Source organism: Furipterus horrens, unplaced genomic scaffold, assembly GCF_987537825.1.
Source record: "Furipterus horrens unplaced genomic scaffold, mFurHor1.1.pri manual_scaffold_8, whole genome shotgun sequence".
In the NCBI taxonomy this organism is placed as follows: Eukaryota; Metazoa; Chordata; class Mammalia; order Chiroptera; family Furipteridae; genus Furipterus; species Furipterus horrens.
In genome coordinates, this window is record NW_028327178.1 from 97,065,287 (window position 1) to 97,080,371 (window position 15,085).

The following is a 15,085-nucleotide window of genomic DNA, read 5'->3' on the forward strand; positions in this document are numbered from 1 at the left end:
CATTTTGATGTCTGCGTGTTTGTTTGTTTGTTTTAATTCTGTTGTGAACCATTGATGGGGGCCTAAACGGGCAACAGTACTGTCAGAGACATTTGTACAGGGAGAGCTGTTGATCCAATGATATCACCCTGTTGGGAGATATGTTCTGTTTAAACTGATTTAGAGAAGAATAGACTCGGGTTTGAATGGGTTCCTGCATCTAGGCCTTCTTAAAATTATTATTTTTATCTATCTATCTATCTATCTATCTATCTATCTGTCTGTCTGACAAGGGAGGGAGAAAGAGAGTGATAAACATCAGTGTGAGAAATGAACATCAATCAGTTGCCTCTCATAGACGCCTTGACAGGTACCGAACCTACAACCCCCAGCATGTGCCCTGACCAGAAAGTGGACCAGTGACCTTTCAATTTGCTGGACGACACCAACCAACAAAGCCACACTGGTCAGGGCCAGGCCTTTTTTTAATAAAAACCCTCACCCGAAGACATGTTTACTGATTTTAGAGAGAGGGGAAAGGAGGGAAAATGAGGGAGAGAAAAGTATTGATAGGTTGCCTCTCACATGCACCCCAACTGCACGTGCCCCAACCAGGGACTGAATTTATAACCTAGGCATGTGCCCTGACCAGGACTCGAACTTGAGACCATTCGGTTTCTGGGATCACACACCAACCAACTGAGCCACACCAGCCAGGGCTTGCATCTAGGCCTTTTTATGCCAGCGTCTAGTAGGGAGATCCTGCCAGTTTCATAGCTGTTAAGTGGCAGGTTGGTCATAGAGGATGTTTAATGTTCTTTCTAATATCTTTGTATTACTATCGTGACCTTGAGGTTTATTTTTTCAAATTATCTTTAATTGTGGTAAAATAACATAAAACTTACCATCTTAACCATTTTCAAGTTTCAGTGAAGTGGTGGCATTAAGTACGTCCACGTTGTGTGCCCATCGCCACCATCCATCTCCACAACTCTCTTCACCTTAAAAACTGGAAACGCTATGGAAAATCACTCTTCCTCATCCTACCCTTCCTCTGTGTTCTTTTCCACCGTTCCGCTTTCTGTCTCTGTGAGTGTGGTTTCCCGGGTACCTTATACAAGTGGAACCATAACAGCATCTCCCCTTTTGTGACGCACTTGTTTCACTGAGCATAGTGTCTTCGAGGTTCATCCATATTGTACGTGTCAGACAGTCCTTCCTTTATGCAGCTGAATGATAGACCACATTTTGTTCATCCATTCATCTACTTTAGTTTGTACCTTTTGGTGGTTGTGAATAGTGCTGCCGTGATCATTAGTGTACCCGTATTTGTGTGAATACCGGCTTTCAGTTCTTTGGGTCATAATCCCTCGTAATGACATTGCTGGATCGTTTAGTAGATCCGTGTTTACTCTTGTGGCCCTGCCATGCTGTTTTCCACGGCAGCTGTACCCGTCTGTATTCCCACCAACAGGGCACAGGAGCGTCAGTTTCTCCACATCCTCGTCAACACTTATTTCTAGTTTGTTTTTGTTTTTAATAATAGCCATCTTGGTGGGTGTGACTTAAATTTTCCTAATTATAGGTGATGTTGAGCTTTTTTCCAGATGTTCATTGGTCATTTGTGTATCTTTGGATAAATGTCTATTCAAGTCCTTTGCCTATTTTTTAAATGGGTTATTTTTTGTTGTTGAATTTGTGGTTCTTCATATATTCTGGGTATTAACCCCTTATCACAATATTTGCAAAGCATTCCATGGATTGCTTTTTTCCTCTTCGGTTGATGCACAGTTTTAAATTTTATAGTCCCAATTTAATTTTTCTCTTGTTGCCTGTATTTTTGGTGTCATAGCTAAGAAGGCATTGCTGAATCCAGTGTTCTAAAGCCTTTTCCTTATTTTTTTTAAAAGAGTTTTATAATTTTAGCTCTTATGTTTGGGCCTTTGATTCATTCTGAGCTTATTCTTGTAAATAGTTTAAAAGAAGAGCCCAGCTTCATTCTTTTGCACGTATAAATCCAGTCTTCACAAAACCATTTGTTGGAAACACTGTCCTCTTTCCATTGAATGATCTTGGCACCCTGTCAAAAATGATTTGACTGTATATATTTATTCTGATTTTATAGTATACTATTGTTATAGCACGCAGTTTGATACATGTTATTTTTATTTGATGTTTCTGAACTTTATTTAAAACATTGGAATTGGAAGATAATGTGAAGTACATGTAATAGAGTGTAGATAATTGGCCTTTGGAATGATTCTGCAGAACCGTAGGGCTTTTTATTTTAAGTGAAGATTAAAATCTGTGAAGTTTTAAATCTCTCCAGGACAGATGACTGACTCTTAAAAAGAACAAGTTGGTGGTGGTGGCGAGACAGTCTGCCTAATTCTAGAGAAAGAAAGACTTTGAAATGTCAGTCAACTGCAGTGTATAGTCCTTAATTAGATTTGAGTTTATTAAGTATATTTTGGATATAATTGGAAAGTTTGTAATATGGTCTGGGTATTAGAATGCTACCAGGGAATTATTAATTTTGTTACATGTGATAATTGTTTTATAGCTAACAGAGAGAATATTTTTATTTTTATAGAGGTGTTTGCTGAAATGTTTATGGGTGAGGTATTATAGCTGCAATTTACTTTGAATGATTTGGGGAAAGGAAATTTAGCATAATAACAATTTTGTATATAGGTGATGGTATGTGGTGTTCTGTGTATCATTCTTTGTTTTTCTGTATTTGATGATTTTTAAAATAAAAAGGTTTTTTAAAAGCTCTTTCTACTGAAATTTATATTCACTTATCATTGTCTGCTAGGTAGCTCTGGATAACCAATAAATACCATAAACTCAATATAACTCAACTGAACTATAATTTCCCAGTCTTCTGTTCCGTTATGTACTTTCTCATAGGGTTGTTTTCCTCTATACCTTCAACTGGCATCACTCCCAGGAGGCCTTTTCTTATGTATCAACAGCATAAATGTCACATGTTCCATTGTGGTTTGCTGTTACACCATTGTGATAGCACAACTGTTGTCATTTCCATAGCCCCACTTGTTGCTGAGCTCCTTGAGTGACGATGACCTCTTGTATGCAATATCTTTGAAACAAACTGTTGACATGTATTTCTGTCCATTTCATCTTATTTGTTGTGAAAGACGCTGGTCATTTTGATCCAGGCCTTGAACATGGGGTTCTGAGTCATTCTAAAGCATCAGTCAATTGAAGAGATAATGATTTTGGCATTTAATAGGTGATAACCTCTATTAGTAGGTAAAGTGATCACTAAGTGAGATTGTACCTTGTCTTCTAAAGGTGGGAAGAAGAGCGTTATCCTGAGGGCATCAAGTGGAAATTCCTAGAACATAAAGGTCCTGTATTTGCTCCACCATATGAGCCTCTTCCAGAGAGTGTCAAGTTTTACTATGATGGTGAGTTGTTACAAGGTTGTCCATTTCTTGGCCTAGAAAAGAATCTGATTCTATTTTAGGAATAGAAAGCTAGGGAGGATTCTGTGCTGTGTAATCCTTTTTGTTTATTTCATTTTGTTTTATTGTCATCATATGGTTTGGGGGAAGGGTCATAAGGTACTTACTTACTTAACTCTCAAAGACCTATTTCCTGCTGAAAAGGTGCCGTAAGAAAGGGGCTGTTAACGTCTTAGCTACATGGTCTCCAAACAGTTCCTCTACATAACTCATAGTACTGGATCCACAGACTAAATGCTTTTTTTATCTGAACTTGATTTCTAAGGAGCTACTCTTTGTAAGAATTATTAGAAAAGCCTTACTGGAATAATAATGTTTTATTTTAGCAATATAATGCACATTTGACAAGCTACTCATCACTAGAAATAATACTAGTGTTTGGTTGAGGATTGCCATCAGCCTCTAGGTAGGGCTTTTCTGTGTCTGTCACTCACTCAGCATAGCAGGACACTGTGCCTTTGCTGTATGTGCAGTCCAGTCTCAGAGCTGCTTCGAAGACATGCCCTGCCTAGTTCTCAGAGAACCTTCAGAATTGTCCATTAACTATCATATACTGTCCTTGGGTTGAAGAATTTGAGAGTAGTCTTTGACACTCCTCCTACTGGCCGTGTAGCAGTATGCAGATAGTAATGCTCAACTGATTTCCCTCATTCCAAGATTTCTGTCCAGCAGTGGCTGCAGCATTATTCTTCAAACTTTTACACGCTTAACCCCAGGTGGATCTGAGCCCATTTAATAGGTGTGGAGTGGTATTGGGTGCTTCTGAAGCAACTGGTCTGCTGACCAAACTTTGAGAAACGCTCCACAGAACTGCTGAAAGATCAGTGGTGAACACTCAGTTCCGGTGCACCTCCGTCCACCAGCAGTAGCCTCAGGGCCACGGTGCTCTTAGGTCAAGGTGATAGTTTACACTGAATGACAAACTGGAATAGTTTTTTTTAAACTCTGTTCATTCACTGTGTGTGTTCAGATACCGAGACCCAGCAGTGGTCAGTCTTGATGAATCCTTGATCTCATGGTGTTTCTAGCAGGGCTGCATAGCCTCAGTGACAATTGCTTGCACCGGATAAACATTCTGGCCTGTGTTCACTGGGGAGCACAGGACAAAGTTCTCTCCGCCCTCACAGGGGGTCATTTCTGGAGACTTTTCAGTGTGACTCAAAGCCTTAACTCCATTAAGAAAAGAAAGAGTCTAGGACCTTGATGAAGACAATCATGAAGTACAGTTATTCTGTAGCACTAGTCTGGGGTTACTGAGAGCTTTAGAAAGGTCAAGTGGTCAAGCCTCACTCTTGAGGTTCAAAGTGATTTGAGGGGAATCTAGATTCCCTAGTGTTTAGGTTTCTCTTCTCAAGATTGGAAGCCACAGCCTGAACTGGCCGCCATAGTCCCTTCCCCCATTCTTGCCCCGTCCTCCATCACAGGATAGGAGCTCCAGCTCCAAGGCTATAGTGTTTTCTCAGTCTTTCCTCTGGAATTGATTTCCTTTGATTATGTAAGCTCCCACTCTGCAGCAAGTCAGGAAGTCGCATTTGTCTCACTAGTTCAAATTGGTTCTGTAAGTCCTGCCTACTCTCTAGGGAAGAGAATTCTCAGGCTCCTTTAGAATCTGCCAGCAAGGTGGGGCACGGGCTGGCTGAAGCAGTGAATTGCCTCTGAGAATCTCCAGTTTTCAGCTCTGACTCAGCAGTTTCTTCTTTCTGGAGGTCAGCCTTTCGCACAAAGCACTACCATTGCCGGGAACCTTCGAGTCATCCTCCCCCCCGCTGCTGCTGGGAGTTGTGATTTCACCTTTTGACGGCTCATCTAAAACAGGAGCTGTCAAAATTGCTTCCTCTGTTGGGACAGAATTCAGTAAAATTGCCCGATGAGTCTCCATTTAAAAGAAAATACCAAACAGACCTGAAAACAGTTCACATTCTTTCTTGCCATTTATTTTATTTTATTTATTTTATTCTTAGTGATTTAATGGTTTCCTTTACATTAGAAGCATGTTACAACTTTACTGGCAACTGTGGTTCAGACCTGAATCAGGGAGTTCTGCCGAAATGCAGAAGGGCCTTGCAAGCCAGCAGCTCATCCTCATCCCTTGCCCTCTTCGCGTTTAAGGGGGAAGCAGCGCCACCTGTTGGCCCTTTAAGTTATGTGGCTTCCAAGCTGGTTCTTGCTGTGGACCATGGCAGTGCCTTACACCCCTACATCCCTACAGTCAGGGACAGTAACCTCCCATCTGTGAGATAAGATGTCTTCTGAGTTTTGAAATGAGCTGGATTTCTGGTTAAGTTTTAGTTTTCTGTAATAAATGTGAAAATCCTTGATGAATTACTAGTACCTGTGTAATAACAAGGCAGTGGTATATTATTTAACCTGTTTTTAATATAGCCAAATTATTATGCCATGGATGGTATTGTAAAGTTGGATTTTCAAGAAATTAATGGAAATGGGCCCTAACGGTACTGTTAAAAGTACTGTATTTGAAAAGTAGATTAAACTCCCAAGTACTTTTCCTTTATTAACTACTTAAGGTACACAAAACCCCAAGGCCCCATTCAGATTTACTGAATGCTGTGTAGCATCAGGACTCCTTGAGAAAGGCTTTTACCCGACATGCATACTATGCCGAGGACCCAGTCATCCGTTTTGTCTGGAGGGGTCCTGGTTCCCCGAATGAGGCAGCCTCCCAGTGCCCATGTTCCAGGGCAATGTGTCTCAAACTTGGGTGTGCACACAAGCCACGTGGGGCTTGTTAAAATGCACCTGCTGATTCAGCAGGTCTGGGTGGGGCCTGAGATTCTGCATTTCTAACAGACTTCCACTTGATGTCAAAGCTGTTGGTCTGTGAGCCACACTTTGAGGAGCAAGGTTGTAGAGGAAGATCTTACTTAGGCTTTTCATATGGGATATCTGGGCTTGCCTGCTATGGATATATACTTTTTATTCATATTCCACCCACCTAACCTTAAAGAAGAAAGATGCCTATTTCTTTTCCCCACAATTCCTTTCTTCCACTCCCTGCCCTATCCTTTCCTCCCCTTCTTGAACAGAAGCTGCTTAGTTTAGCAGTGGCAGGAGTCCTCTGAGGATTTGATTTTTAAAAACCATTGAAGAGGTGTAAAGGACCCTGCTTGCTGAAAGGAAAAGGAAGAGTGACTGGGCCTCCCCCAGGTCATCCCTGTCCTGAGCAGGCACCTGGGAACAATTTACTGAAATAGTCTCCAGAGAATGACCCAGGTAAATATCTGCTAAAGAGAAGGGACAGTTACATAAGTAGATAGAAATCAGAATATTGTATTTGTTGCTGTTACCATGTGTCACCAGACCTTTATATACGTTGGGCAGGTAAACCGTTATTAAAGCAGATTTCTCCAGAGCTCAGTGTTTATACTCAGAACATGAATACTATACCTTATATTTTTGGAACCACTTTTTTTTTCTAGGTAAAGTCATGAAGCTGAGCCCCAAAGCAGAAGAAGTAGCTACGTTCTTTGCAAAAATGCTCGACCATGAATATACTACTAAGGAAATATTTAGGAAAAATTTCTTTAAAGACTGGAGAAAGGTATATGTACTAATATTCTAGCACCTTGCAAAAAATATTGATCAACTACTAAGTAATAAACTGTAATTTTACAACAAATCCCCAGGTAGAAAATTTGAGTTTATGATTTGTATTATGTTAAAGGTACTCTTTTCCTGCTCATTTACTATGTTATATAGGGTTTCTGTCCAGCGAGAATGCTTACATTTCTTTCCTCGCAGCTGTCATACGGCTGTAGGAGGGAGTTTATTAGATTAGGCCAAACAGGAAGTCTCAGCTCCAGTTGAAAAGGGAGAGTTCCTCTCTGTGGGGCTGTGCTCTGTCTGCTCTTGCAGAGAGATGTCAGTGTGGTGTCCCAGTCCCTCTTGGATTCTTGCTTATTTGCTTTAGGTACTTTCTGCTCTTAAAGCCACATATCTTGTATTTGCCGAGGTGATTCTAAACATTCTTGTTATTCTCAATGTGGATAATGCAGACAGAGGCTAAGCTGAAGTTTACATTCTGAGTAGTTCCGGAAATAAGGTTTATTAAGTGAACAGAGCAAGAGTAATGTTTCTAAGAGAGCGACTGAGTATGGGAATATTTCTCTTGTTACTAAAATAAACGACATTTTCCTGTTTATCCACCTGTGGTATTCATAGATCTGGGGGAGTGTGGTGATTTGCCAAGGAATTCAAGACACTACGTGAGAGCTACCTTTTTCAATGATAACTTATTTTAAACATTTTTATATCAAATACATATTTTATAACAAAAGGAAGTAATAAAATTATATTTCTTTTTTTCAAAACCTACTAATTTAGATTATCTTACCTATTAATACCTTTGACTGAAAAAAGGGTGCTTTGCTATAATTACAAGGAAGCTTGAGGGCTTATTAGTGTATTTACCTTCTTCTTCTATCTCCCTCTTTTCTTCTGACTAGGAAATGACTAATGAAGAGAAGAATATTATCACCAACCTAAGCAAATGTGATTTTAACCAGATGAGCCAGTATTTCAAAGCCCAGACCGAAGCTCGGAAACAGATGAGCAAGGAAGAGAAACTGGTACAATTTTTAAGCCTCCATAGGAGTTTGGAATAATGATTAGTTCATCCCATTTTCTTCTTGGTTCTTATAAAACAGCTTTGACTTTCTTACTCAACACATGGCTCTGTACTGAAGATTTAGGGTTCTCAATGTAATGGACTCTAAATTTTCTTCAGGGTTTTGTGTAGACTGAACGCTGTGAATAAGCACTTTGTTTAATGTCTCAGTATAGGAACTTCGGTGCTGCCGACCAGAAAACCAGTCAGTCCAATAACGTAGTGTTTAAGGATGGACAGATCTGCCCCACTGTGGCTTCTGGATACTAGAGAGTTATGACAGAGAAAATACTATTGGTCATGTACCTCCCTCTTCTTCGATCTATTTACACTAGAATCTAGCAATGCTCATTTATATCCATCTTTCCGCCTTGACCAACCTTTTTCCTAAAGAATCTTTTCGGTATCCAGCTGGGATGTCATTTTCTTTCAGAGCATCAGTAGGCAAACTATAGGCTGCTTGTCTTTATAAAAAAGTTTTATTGGCCGTGGCTGCTGTGGGTCAGTGGAGCCAAGTGTCACTGGTTCGATTCCCAGTCAGGGCACATGACTAGGTTGCATGTCAGGTCCCCAGTTAGGAGCGCAAGTGAGAGGCAACCACACAGTGATGTTTCTCTCCCTCTCTTTCTCCTTTCCCTTCTCTCTAAACAATAAAATAAAACAAATAAATAATTTTTTTTTTTAAGTTTTATTGGAACATAACCACATCTACTTATTTATGTGTTACCTATGGGTACATCCATGTGACAGTTGAGAAGTTGCAACAGAGATCTTGTGGACCTCAAGGCTAAAGTATTTTCTATCCAGAAAAGGTTTACCAACGTCTGATCTAGAGTGCAAGCTGAAGTTTCATTTTTTTCAAATTGGAGGTCCAGAAGTTAAGAATTTAAGAAATTCTTTGCACTTCAAAGCCCTGTAGTTTCAGTATTTTAAAAGACTTGCATCTTTCTATAATTTAGGCCATTGTATTTCTGCAGTTCATTGTTTGATGGTGCCTGTTTGACCTGTAGGTTTAAAATGATGAGTTACTCTAAGAATGGTAGCTGCATCAGACTTTTCAGTGTTGGTTTAGCCTTCTCCTCAGTATTCCAGATGAGTGAAGTTTGGTTTATTACTCACTTCAGTGGTGTTTCTAAAGTTAAAAACCACTTTGGTGTTTTGTTCTTGGAATGTTGATTCAAAGATAGGGAGGTTTCAGAGCTCCTGCCAAGGACACCTGCTTCCAGCTAATTCTGAATCTGGTTCCACCACAGGGCAGCAGGACTTAGTTAAATTGAATTGCTAAGGATAATAATGAATGAAGAAGCTGCAGAGGGTCAGGAGGCTTCAAAGCCTTTCTCTCGCCTTGCTGGGGCAGGGGCCATGGTGTCCCTAACCACATACCTAGGAGAGAGTCCATAACAGGTTGGTTTGAGCTTGAGAATCCATGCGAAAGGCTGTTCAACCCCATGTCCCTGGAACCTGTTAGAGAACATTGGTTGCTGCTTCTGAGGCCCTGTCATGGAGACACTTCTCCAGCCCCCACTTCAACCCTACTCAATAAAACAGTGTTATTGTTAAAGTTGCATTTAAAAATATTTATAAACATATACAGTAGTCCCTCTCTTTATCACAGTTCACTTATCGCGGCCTCACTGTATCGCGGGATTTTTAAAAATATTACATTTAATTATTTATCGCGGATTTTTCACTATATCATGGGATTTTGCGGTACTGTATATGTATGTTGTTAAAGTTACGTAAGTTTAAGAGTGTAGAATATGTTTAAGAACATAAGTAGTGTTTATAAAAGTGTGGAAAAGGTTAATAAGGGACTGGGAATGGTTTATAAGTGTGTGGGAAGGGTTTATAAAGCCTTATAATATATATAAATACTAAAATAACTGTAAGGTTCCTACTTCGTGGGTTTTCACCTCTTGCGGGGGTGTCTAGAACGTAATACCCGCGATAAGTGAGGGAATACGCTATCTTTAAAGACAAGGTAATCAGTTTTGAATTTATAATTGAAGTAAATACTTATAGGTAGATCTTCATGGGACTTGAATTGTATTTAAGTTTGAAAACACTGTTAGAGGTTTTCTCTTACCTGAATTCATTTCTTAGTAATTTTTAGACTTTTTCTTTACCTTGACCTGTTCTCACACGAAGATAAGAATATATGAGTCGAGTCCTGGCTGGTGTGGCTCAGTGGATTGAGTGCTGGCCTGCAAACCAAAGAGTTGCTGGTTCAATTCCCAGTAGGGCACATGCGTGGGTTGTGGGCCAGGTCCCCGGTTGGGGGCGTGTGAAAGGCAACCAGTCGATGTTTCTCTCGTACATCGATGTTTCTCTCCCACTCTTTCTCCTTCCCTTATCTCTCTAAAATAAAATAATAATAATAATATATGTGTAGAGAACAGCCATTTGAACCCATTTTGAGTACTTCCTTGCTGTGTTCCAGAAAATCAAAGAGGAGAATGAAAAATTACTAAAAGAGTATGGCTTCTGTGTTATGGATAACCACAAAGAGAGGATTGCCAACTTCAAGATAGAACCACCTGGGCTTTTCCGTGGCCGTGGCAACCACCCCAAGATGGGCATGCTGAAGAGACGGATCATGCCCGAGGATATAATCATCAACTGTAGCAAGTGAGCCCAGTTCATTCACCCTTTGGGCCAGAAATGAAGTAGGGGCTTCCTTTGTTCTTAGTAGTTGGGCACATTTCCCACATTACAGAGAACTGATTAGGGCAGCACAGTATCTCCGTGAGTAGATCTCCAAGTGTTTTTCATGTATTGACTGGTGAGGAGGAAGCTTGAACAGAGAAGCTCAGCACATTTATCCACATCAGGTCCTGAAAGGGGAAGCTGTTCCTCGCCTCTCCTCATTTCACTGCCCTCCTCTTTGGTTATTTCCACAGAGATTCCAAGATCCCTTCTCCCCCTCCAGGACATAAATGGAAAGAAGTCCGACATGATAACAAGGTTACTTGGCTCGTCTCCTGGACAGAGAACATCCAAGGTTCCATTAAATACATCATGTTGAACCCCAGTTCACGAATCAAGGTAAGGGGCGGCTCAGGGCTGCCCTGGTGAGTGGGGCTGCTCGTCTCTTATTGTTGAAATGTAGTGTTCTCGGCCTCTAGAGTCACTTTGACAAATTAACCCCCCCACACACACACACAAAAAGAAGGCAAGTACTTTCATGGTTAGCATTATCCGGTGACCTTCCTAAGATGTATCTGTTTTCTGCATCGCACTGTAATCTTACTCGTTCACAAATATTTGCTGGAATCCCAATATGCGCCTGGCACAGATATGGCTGACACTAGGAATTTTATTGGTAAACAAGACATTTGCAGTCTCTGCCTTCACACTGCTTACTATCCAGTGCTCAGAATGTGATGAAGAATATGGTAAATAAATGTATATTTCCTCTTCCTCACCTTTCCTGGCTCTGAGGAAGGGGACGTAATTGCTGTGAATCCAGAAGTTATAAAATCTTACGTACTCTGACTTCCCAAGGTTTCATCTGGGTAGGTTCCACCGGGGCCATATGGGGTAATGCATATGAAAACACGTCACGAACGCTGTACACCCACGTGTTGTTATTTATCAGTGCTGTCATTGAAAGGAGAAAACTTTTGGAAGGGCAGTCAGTTCTTGTTAGCCACCAGGCGTACCCCACTTAGGAGGGTCCCACAAACTTCCTGCCTGAGATACGCTGGGGAAATGTGAACAGCAGCCTAAAAGAGAGATGATCTCCATGAGAAAGCAGGCAAGGAATTGGCTCTTTATAGACGTTGACTGTTCACATGCAGGGGACCGGGACTGAAGACCTTCTTAATCTTTGTAGGCCATTAAACATTTGTTAAAATAGTAAAGCCTCAGCTCAAAAGGCTATGTGTCTTCGTGAGACTAAACTGCATGTTTTCTAGCTTATAGTCAGTCCTGTGTTCTAATGAAAACTGCCCATCTATATGTTTTCTTCATCTCAAAAATTCTAGTTTAGAGTAAGTATAGAATCAGAAAGAGAACCCTCATGGTGAGCAAAAGTCAACCCATGTAAAGAAACCTGTTGTATTCCCCTCTGAAATACCACAAGGTAAGGATTCAGTTATATTAGAGGAAAGGTAAATGTTAAAAGCTTTAGATAAGTAAATCTGTTATTCCCCGCAGTTAAGAACAGAAACAGCTTCGTGAAGGGAATTCAGGAGAGGATAGAGAAGGATTTAGGCCAGATCTTTAGAACATTTTTGTAAAATTTTTTTATATTCTAAATCCAATAGGAGGCCACTAGGTTTAAAAGAGGGTGAATATACCAGATTTTTGTTTTAGAAACTTGTGACATAAATGATCATCCTGCCAGCTGCTCTGTGGAGACTGGATTAGACACAAATAAGAAGCAGGGAGACCAGCAGGAGGCTCTTGTGGTACTCCAGGCAGGAAGTGGTGGTGGTGGTGACCCAAACAAGACGGTGGCAGTGGGGACGGAGGGAGGCGACCTGATCCCTGAGATATGCACCCTGTGCACTCTTCAGACAGGACTGGAGGGGGTTGTGGGAGAGTCTCTGAGCATTGTGGTCCTTGTTAGAAAACCAGGTGGAATACCTCAAGGGCAGAGAGCCAACCAGTTCATTGCAGACAATGTCTAGGCACCCCAGGGATTTGTGCAGGTTTCTGGGTGGTGGTTAACAGTACTGAACGTAGACGTTACCCAGATGTAGGCTCTGCCCGGAACCTTACACCCAGGACAGCGTGGCCAGCTCAAGTCAGCTGGGTTGGGATCCTAAGAATCAAGAAGATAGTGAAAGGCTTGGCAAGTGGTACGGTTGACAGAAATGGAAGTGTGGTTCCTTCAGCTTTCTATATCAGTTCTCCTTGGCTCTTTCGCACTCGGCAAAGCAGTGAGATCCTCAGGGGCCTGGGTTTGGTGGTGCTTTGAATAGTTTTTAACTGCACAACCAGCATGAGAAGCGTTCTTTTTTTAGATAAAATAGAAAGATTTAAGCATTTCATGTTTTGTTTTTAATAAAATATTTCAAATATACAAGAACAGATAATATAGTGAACATTCATGCCCACCATCTGGATTTGTCTGACCTTGACATCATGTCCTGTTGAACTCCTTCATTTCATAAAAAGTTATTTTGATTAACAGCTGAAACCCCTGTGTAACATTTATCTCCTTCCCTGGAGATCACTGTAATGAATTTTAATGTTTTCATTCTCGTGGTTTTTTTTTTTTTGCAGTATATGTGTGCATAAATAATACGTCATATTGTTTTATAAGGTTTAACTTTAAAATAGGTATGTTATTAAGATCATTCTGAAACTTGTTTATTTCACCCAGCTTTGGTTTTGAGATTTTATTATTTTGACCTACATTCTAATCTCGCCATTTTTGTTTCCTACACAGTATCCTATTACACAGAAAACTTCACTTGTCAGACATTCAAGTTGTTTCTAATCTTTTGCAGTTACAAACTGTGCTAAAATAAACACATTTTCCTTGTTTATATGGATGAAAATTTCCCTCAAAGAGTCTTTACATATCCAAGTTGTTCTCTGAAGTACTTGAGCCAGGTTACATACCACCATTCCCACAGCAGGGCATACAAGTTCCTTTTCCGTAACTGCCAACACTTCTAAAGCTTTGCTTTTTATATTTTGGTCTTTAATCCACAAGGATGTATTTTCATATATGGTATGAGGTTGAGATCTAGTATGTTTTTCAGATGAATAACCGGTTGTCCCAGAAGTATTTAGTTGTATTACCCCCTCTGTCATATATCAAATTTGTACATATATGTCTCACTGTTTCTGAGCTCCGTCCTGTTTTAATTTATTTCATTCATTTATTCATTATGTGCATACTGTCTTAACTACTATAGCTTTGTAAAGTTTTACTATTGAGTGGAACAAGTTTCCTTCATCTCATTCTTCAACATTGTCTTGGTTATTCTTAGCCCTTTGCTGTTTCATATTAATTTTGAGATGAATTTGTCAAGTTCCAATGAAGACCTGAGATTTTTTAAGTGTATATTGTTGATAATGACAGTAGTCCCAATATTTTTTCCCTTTGCTCTCCTCCATCCAATACCCCACTTCCTTCCAGCAATCCCACCCCCCTTAGTTCATGTCCATGGGCCATGCATATAAGTTCTTTGGCTTCACCCTTTGCTATATTATTAACTTCCCCTTATTTTGTACCTACCAATTATGCTTCTTAGTCCCTGCACCATTTCCCCATTTCTCCCCCTTCCCCCTCCCAGCTGATAACCCTCCAGATGATCCCCACACCTATGATTCTGTTCCTGTTCTGGTTGTTTGCTTAGTTTGTTTTTATTTTTTTAGGTTCTGTTGTTGATAGTTGTGAATTTGTTGCCATTTTAATGTTCATAGTTTTGATCCTCTTTTTCTTAAATAAGTCCCTTTAACATTTCATATGATAAGGGCTTGGTGACGATGAACTCCTTTAACTTTACCTTGTCTGGGAAGCACTTTATCTGCCCTTCCATTCTAAATGATAGCTTTGCTGGATAGAGTCATCTTGGTTGTAGGGCCTTGCTTTTCATCAGTTTGAATACTTTTGTCAGTCCCTTCTTGCCTGCAAAGTTTCTTTTGAGAAGTCAGCTGATAGTCTTATAGGAATCCCTTTGTAGGTAACTCTTTTCTTACTACTTTTAAGATTATCTTTCGCCTTTGGCATTTTAATTATGTGTTTTGGTGTGGTCCTCTTTGGGTCTAGCTTGTTTGGGACTCTGTGCTTCCTGGACTTTTATGTTCATTTCCTTTGCCAAATTTGAGAAGTTTTCTTTCATTATTTTTTCACGTAAGTTTTCAATTTCTTGCTCTTCCTCTTCTCCTTCTGGCACCCCTATGATTCAGATGTCGGCACATTTAAAGTTGTCCCAGGGGTTTCTAAGACTTTTTTTTTTTTTTTTTTTAATTCTTGCTGCCTCGTTCTGTACTGGTTGACTGTTTTTTTTCTTCCTTATGTTCCAAATCA

General features: G+C 40.2%; 1 protein-coding gene across 1 annotated transcript in view; it reads left to right on the plus strand.

Moving 5' to 3' along the window:
• TOP1 (DNA topoisomerase I) overlaps nt 1-15,085 on the plus strand; it is an 87,041-nt gene that overhangs the window by 55,552 nt on the left and 16,404 nt on the right. Inside the window, exons 9-13 of the mRNA XM_090286406.1 lie at nt 3,298-3,413; nt 6,908-7,029; nt 7,934-8,056; nt 10,535-10,722; nt 10,995-11,139. Coding sequence (XP_090142532.1) covers nt 3,298-3,413; nt 6,908-7,029; nt 7,934-8,056; nt 10,535-10,722; nt 10,995-11,139 — 694 coding nt within the window. The remainder of the gene's footprint in view (nt 1-3,297; nt 3,414-6,907; nt 7,030-7,933; nt 8,057-10,534; nt 10,723-10,994; nt 11,140-15,085) is intronic.